At 36.0% G+C, this 7511-nt stretch overlaps 1 protein-coding gene across 1 annotated transcript; it reads right to left on the bottom strand.

Moving 5' to 3' along the window:
• Nucleotides 1-210: 210 nt before the first annotated feature.
• On the bottom strand, nucleotides 211-3265 carry ccl25a (chemokine (C-C motif) ligand 25a). The gene is made up of 5 exons (XM_088429804.1): nucleotides 2879-3265; nucleotides 2081-2179; nucleotides 1273-1390; nucleotides 532-649; nucleotides 211-456 (listed from the first exon to the last, which is right to left on the bottom strand). Exons 2-5 carry the CDS (start codon nucleotides 2142-2144, stop codon nucleotides 430-432), a joined length of 327 nt encoding a protein of 108 aa, XP_088285930.1. The 5' UTR covers nucleotides 2145-2179; nucleotides 2879-3265; the 3' UTR covers nucleotides 211-429.
• Between the last annotated feature and the right edge of the window lie 4246 nt (nucleotides 3266-7511).

Here is a 7511-nt window from a genome sequence, read left to right as displayed (position 1 = left end):
GAGAGAGAGAGAGAGAGAGAGATGTGTGTGTGTGTGTGTGTGTGTGTGTGTATGTATTTTTATGAAATCGAGGCATTGCTGTATGTTAAGTGTTGCAGTATGTATTCTTTTTAAAAATTACTCATTCATAATTTTGATATTGACGTCCTTATACAACCTTATTATTAAGCATTAGACATCAACATACAGTAAATCATTTACACATTGTTGGAATTGCTAGGCATGTTTATTGTTATAATGCTTCAGTAAGGGCTTATCCTGTACCCATCTCAGATTCACATTTTATGGTTTCCATTTGTACATAAACACTGTTTGTTCATCAATCTAATGGTCAAGCGGCGTCGTAAAAAAAAGTCCTGTCAATGCAAAAATGTCAAAAATGAAAGTAAAAACGTGGTTGTCCTTTTTGCCAGATAGGTGGGGTGTTCCTCAGCTGAACAAACGACCCCTCAGGCGCTGAAGAGAACAAACAAGACTCAGTTTTATTGTGTGTACTACTTAAAATAAATAATAATGAAAAATATCCAAGACCTTTGGGGTGGGTTTCTTGACCAGTTTGATGGCTTTTCTGTCGATGCTGGACTTCAGCTCCTGCACCCACATCTCTTGCGGATCGCAGCAGTACGCCCGGCCCCTCCGCATGGTGAAGCTGCAATGGTGGCAAAATAGATAGTGTTCACTGAATGCGCTACATTTTTTTTCACACATTATAGGGTGGAAATACAACTCTGAAATCAGATTAGTTCCAATAACTTTCCCACAGAAGGAATAGGATTTATGGGCCCTATTTTTGTGCAGGACGCAAGTCTGGCGCCAAGCGAAGTTAATGAAAGGAGACAAAATGTCTTTTTATTTATTTTTTTTCCCATTTATTACGTTTTGAATGAGAAGGAAGGTGCATCTTTTTCCACAAAAACAACATGCGGACCACAACTGCGACTCTTTGAAGATAGCTATAAATCACATAGGTTTTATAAAATAAGATGAAACTAGTTTTATAATATTGATTTTGGGACATTTTAAATCAATCCTGGGTCGTGATAAATGACAATCCCGATTCTTATGTGAAAGAATTTTGGAGCAAAAACAATCCCCATTTTTCCAAGATGATTTTTCTTGTGCCTTTGTATTGAGTGTCATACACACATTCAGACAGATTTCAGACTCGCTGACATTATGCCTCCTGAATATTTCCCACATTTTAAAAACATGCAGGTTCATAGACAATTCCAAATAGATGTGACAGTATGTGTTCGGGTTGCGTGTACTCACATGACAGCCCGGATGTTGCAGCCTCCATCCGTTTCCTGAATTCTATACTTGACCGCGCGGTCCTGAGTCTTCTTGTTGAGCTCTTTCACATATGTCAGGCAGCAGTCGTCGTAGGAAACTGAAGCAGAGAACATATTGTGCTGTTACGAGTGTTATGAATTGATGTGCGCTGCTCTCGGCCTATTAAAATGTTAAACGTCCAACACGTGAATAATAGAACAAAACAGTGCTCTCTAAACAGCCCAATGCAACTTAAATTTCAATATACTATCTTTCAATGAATTTTTTAATGCAATGAGTACAGTATGTAACAATACCTGCTCAAATATCTAAATATTTTATAAGATTTTTTTCATCTGTAATATATGTAAGGGGGAAATACAAAGATGAATTTGATTTCTGAAATATATTGCAATGCAATTTTTGTGTTGCCTTTTAAAAAAAAAAAAAACACTGTCACTTACCAGTGAGATAAATCGAATTTTTTTTTGTTGCTAGACTATTATAACATGAGAAATGCATTGGTTTGAATTTGGTATTGACCGCATTAAAAAATATATATAGTATAGTGTAACACAAAACATTAGGCAAGACTATTCTGATATAAATAATTATGACTGTTAATGCATCCCAATCTACAATTAAATTCAATCATTAAGTAATGAAGGCTCAATGAAGACACATCTTCCCTTCACCCACACGGCCAATAAACAGCAACCCTCATTGACCTTTGCTTTATCTCCGGTGGTATGTTGCAGGCCACCATAATAAAATAATCAGCTGGAGTGTTTTTTTTTTCTCCACTCACCCTGTGCCATTGCCAGGCTCAGGCAAGATAGGACCAAGAAGATGAGTGGCGTGTCGAAACGCATGTTGCACTCGATGAATTTTATTTTGGACTGCAGCGCTGCAATAATAATACAAAGAAGAAGAATGATATTGATAAAAAGAACATTGGGTCACAAATTTGTTTGTTCACCTGCCAACCTTTGGACGCGGTTGCATTGCTTTAAGGAAACACTTGAGTTTAAATGGCATGTATGGTAGACTGGCTTTTTCTTTCCCACAATACAAGCCAACTACAAAAGTCACTCATTTGTTATTCCTTATTAAAGTCAGAAAAGGATATAGATATGTTAACCACCTCAAAGAAAATTCTAAGTAGTAACAGTTATTGAATATAAACAAAACGCAGTCACACCGGTGTAAAAAAAAAAGAAAGATGGTGCACATTTGAACATTTGTCAACCACAAGTCAACCACATCCAACACTTTATTTTAGCTTGTATATATACAAGTGTAAAATCAACTAACAATATGCTATTATTCTAATGTTTGTAATTGTTAAAATGTTTCAATTACCATGATGAAATGTTAATATTTTGAAGTGTAAAAACCCCTGCACAAACCCCTTTTCAGTCATTGCAAAAGTGGAAAAAATTGTTGAACATGAAACATGCAAGTGTAGAAATAATTTTAAACCTCTGTCATTCCCACATTGACATATATGTACTACACAATGAGTATAGCGCAGCATTTTTCACCTGCCACTTGCCAAAAAACCTCAAAGACAAAAGAATGGTGGTGCCATGCGTGTGTTGCTCACCTGTCTGCCGGGCTTAGAAGATGATCAGGTGTGTGCGTTACCTAGGCAGGCGAGGCCTTCTTATAAGCCGTAAAAGGGGCGTCTGGGGGCGGTGGTGTCGTATTTCCGTAAACGCAAATCACCTTTGCACCCCGACTCATTTCTCTTTCGCTTTTCCAGAAAGCGTGATTCCCGCCCCGCTTCATGACGGACATGTTGGTCGGATGTGTACAGCGGAAAATGTCCTGTGGTCACCTGCTGACAAGCCATTAATGATTTGATCGGATGGTGAAAAAAATTGCTTACGTGGCTTAATACAATAAGTCAAACTTACATGACTGAATATTTCAAATGAGCATAAAATGACAACAAAAAAGTTGTTGTACAATATATGTGAAGGGTGTAGGCCTACTGTTTTTCACAGGAATTTGTTACTATACATTTAATTTCATTACATATATTTTCATAATATATATATATATATATATATATATATATATATATATATATATATATATATATATATATATATATATATATATATATATATATATATATATATATACCCGTGTTTAAGTTATTTTTTTTGTTTTGCAACTGGTTAAAGGGTATTTGGCTGAAAACCTCTTTCACAGGGGGTAAATCACTAAAAAAAGCTTGAGAATCACTGACCTAAATGACTAAAGGCACAAATTTAAGAAAAAAAAAGTCATCTTATGACATCATAATAGCTAGTTAAAAATGACTTGGGCAATTGTGCTATTGGGCTAATGTGGCCAATGTGCATACAGCAAAACAAGAACGATGTCAAAGGTCATTGAAGTGTGAAATCATGATGCACAGCCATTGTATTGTATTGTATTGTATTGTATTGTATTGTATTGTAGGCTCTAATTTCATTGTAGTAATAGGCGATTCTAATTCTGATTTAAGTAGCACAAGGTCTAGCATTTTAGACTTTGCTAAACACTGTTGTCTTCAATGGACGACCAACATGACACTAGTTTCACCCATGAGATGTTTTGAGGTTAACAAGAGGATGGCGTCGTTCATCCCGACAGAGCGGAACGACACTCTTACGACAACGACAGCTCCAACGTACGCTTCGTTGGGCTTAAGTGCTGCACTTGAGTCCCAGTGGGAATATAAACAGGCAGTGGTGCTATCAAATATCCATTTGGACATTCGAGGTCCATTAAGAAGCAGCAGTCGCAGCATCTAATGTCATGCTACATATGTATTTTTTTGTACCGTGGAGTTTGGGTCAGCAACTATGAAATGCAACAAAGCCATTTTTGTCTTGTTTGGATACATCATTTGGATGACCCTTCTGCAAATCAAAAGTGCCATAGTTAAAGCTAATAAAAATGCATATAACTCAAAATAAACATGTTAACGATGACACAAATTATTCACTTGAAAAAAAACAGATTTTATTGTTAGCAATTCAGAACAACAATGAATGAAAATCAATCGCCAATAATGCCATGTGGGGGGGTTGTCTACAATTCTTGCCTCATGACAGGAAAAAAACTCTTATTATTTGGCGGGAGGCGTTTGCTGAGCACTGGAAATGAGCCATAATTTCCAGTTGGTGAATTTGTCCTGAAGCTCAAGTAAAGTTACAGGAAAATTAAGACAAGGCTGACAGGCTGACAGACACAAAGTGCACTTGATGATAAACGGACGCAGTAAATATTCCAAAGCTTTTTCAGGGAAGTGCGGGCCTCACAGGTTGTCATCAATCATGCCCTTGTCAACACAGCATGATTTCTTTCCATTTATTGCTTTGCCACTGAAATTATTTATGTTTATGTTTTATGTTTGTTTTTTGTTTGTTTTTTTAACTTAGCCAAAGGAGGCAAGACATTCTTGGCTTATTTTATTCCTTATACGTCAATTGCACATTACAATTCTCCTTCGGCCACACTCTCATATGTTGTTAATAGATACACAGTTTCCACCACAAATATTGAAAAGTGAGAGAAAACTTTGTAATATGGAATTTGATCTAATCGCAAATTCTTTGCTGTTGATAACCTCAAAGCCGTTTAATTTCGCCAGCAAGCAATGGCAATATATATATATATATATATATTTATATGTTTTTCTTTGTTTTTTTTTTTTAGTACAGCAAGCCAATTGGCAACGTCAATCACGCAAGTTCTATAGAGATTTGTATGGTAAAACAATCAAAAATGAATTTAAAATCGTTACCGTCCCATTCATGCCATACCGGAATTAAAACTACAGTAGTTCCTGTTACCGTGTCAACTGATAATGGGAAATGATGTCAGATCGTTGTAAGTTTCTGGTAGCGCGCTCATAATGTGGAACGGAAAGGAATGCGACAGCAAGGACTGTTTTTTAGTTTTATAATCAAGGTTATCCTACGAAGTACTGAAAGTGTCAGAATTCAATAAATAAATGTACAATTCAATAATTAAATGAAAGTGTCATTATTGAATTAAATGTTCCATTGATTAATTAAAAAGTGTCAAAAAGTGGTTGCCCATGGTTACCCTGTTCTGTCTTAGCTTGAAGACCAGGATAACCAATCAGGTGTTAGGAAGTGTTAGGTAGACGGATAAAATAAATTCATGCCAGCGCCGTGTTTCACTAATTTATTTTATATGTCAACCTCGCTCGTCAAAATTAGTAGGCGGTTCCAAAGCCTGTTTAGCTCATATCTCGTCCGAGCCAACGCTTTGGCGTGAAGTAATTGGAAACATGGCGGCCACCATGACAGAGAATCTTCGTGCGCTTTCAAGCGAGTTTGGTAGAGATATTTTAGACCTTGCATTCACTAAAGTAGTAACAATTCTACCGGTCACTAAAATGACTTGCAAAACAAACAAAAAAAAAAAAACATTATAAACAGTTACTAGTGAGACTCAATTGCATATTTTATTTTCAGCGATTTTATCGTGTCCCAGCTTTTATTTTTGAAAGTCTGATCCCCTTAGTTTTGCACTTATTAGCATTTAGCAGTTAATAAATTAGACGTTCTCTGACACTGTTTACGTTACACTCCTAAAAAGACACATTTTTGCTGGCATCTCGAGATAAACTCTTACACTTTTAAGATCAGGATGATTGACAACAGCACCTCTGCAAACTCAGCAAAGCAGAAGTGAAATGAGCAAACGATGATTATCTCCACTCCTGTGATTGCATTATCAAAAAATTACCGACAGATTAATGGCAGCGCTTTGTCGGAATTTAGTGGTCCCTCGCCAAGGGGGCTTGGACGTGAGCCATAGCGTCATCACTCATTCCCGACAACTCAGCATTGTTGTTTTAGTGCCATGTCGACTTTGGTGGGGCATGTATCCGAAAAGAATGCACCTACCCCACGGGCATAGCTGTCCATGAGTGAAGATACTTTGGCACATTGTGTCCATGAGGGCAATTAAAAGAAAGACAAATTAAAGTTGGCACAATGGAATATGGGAAACCATTAAATTAAAAACAATAACAAAAATTTATGATATCATTTCCATTCTTTATGGTCTAAAAACCACTATGACACATATTTTGCTCACAGGCTCCCCCTACAGGCTGGAAATATAATTCTAAACTCTAGAGAACTTTTATTAGTTTGTTAGCTATTGTCAGTTTTTGTATAGTGGAAGCAAGCCACTCAGCTAATTGTGAATTATGCATTGTAAAATGGCTCATTGTATTATCTAACCTTGTTTGGTTAGCCAATGTGAGTAGTGCAATGCTAGTTAGTTAGTTAGTTAGTTAGTTAGTTAGTTAGTTAGTTAGTTAGTTAGTTAGTTAGTTAGTTAGTGCATTGGCACACCTTCAATGAGTGGTCTATTTGAAAACTGTTTTACCATACATGGCGCACCATATTATAAGGCGCATAAAATAGAAGCTACAGTAGTGGCTTGGCTTGCATTATGCATCCACTAGATGGCGCTGCGCTAAAGGGAATTTCAACAAAACAATCAGATAAGTCAGTCAAACCTTTTAATCAGAAATGAAGAATAAAGATTTGTGGAAAGTACTATATGAATAATAGGGAAAAAAAACTTGGTTGCATTAAAAGACTTTTTAGATTAATGCCAAGACAAATCAAGAGTTTAAAAGAGTATAACTATGATTCAATTTCATATTCAACTTTTTTTTAAAATCAAATAGCAACCAAAAACCTTAAAATATGTTGTTTTGTTCATTTAAAATTGAACTTTCTTTTACAAAAACTCCTGTTTTTTATGCCATGTCTCCATATAAATTTCTTCCAAATTGGAGCATATATAGCATATAAACATTTTCAAACAGGGTGTTATACTAATTTTAATTGTAAAAAAAAAAAAAAAAAAAAAAAAAAAAAAACATAACTAAAAATTAAAAATTTACACAGCATTTAAGTTATTTTTTTCGTCCCCCAAATACGAAAACTCGCCATTTATATTTAATAATTGCAACTACACTGCATTAGTATTTAATAGGTGCTTTAATATTTGTGTTTACAGATGGGTGTACTCGCTGTCAGGGTTAACCCTTTGGATGCTGCCAGCACACTGATGGATGGGAAAAGTAAAGATAAAGCGTTACGATTTGAAGCGCAAAGAAAGCACTCCTGACAGAAGATAAGCCAGTCTCTAGACACAAGCGACGGCTTGTTGTGGTCTCGCCTGAGGGG

This window comes from Hippichthys cyanospilos, chromosome 12 (genome assembly GCF_059441005.1).
Source record: "Hippichthys cyanospilos isolate Australia breed blue-spotted pipefish chromosome 12, RoL_Hcya_1.0, whole genome shotgun sequence".
Classification (NCBI taxonomy): domain Eukaryota; kingdom Metazoa; phylum Chordata; class Actinopteri; order Syngnathiformes; family Syngnathidae; genus Hippichthys; species Hippichthys cyanospilos.
The sequence above is the reverse complement of the archived record's forward strand: the minus strand, read 5'-3'. Positions and strand labels throughout refer to the sequence as shown.

Excerpts from the sequence above, each read along its gene's own strand:
- ccl25a (XM_088429804.1), bottom strand. The coding sequence starts at position 2,144 with ATGCGTTTCGACACGCCACTCATCTTCTTGGTCCTATCTTGCCTGAGC. Across the intron at positions 650-1,272 it reads TGCAACATCCGGGCTGTCAT|CTTCACCATGCGGAGGGGCC; the intron begins GTGAGTACACGC and ends CCACCATTGCAG. Across the intron at positions 457-531 it reads TCAAGAAACCCACCCCAAAG|CGCCTGAGGGGTCGTTTGTT; the intron begins GTCTTGGATATT and ends TGTTCTCTTCAG.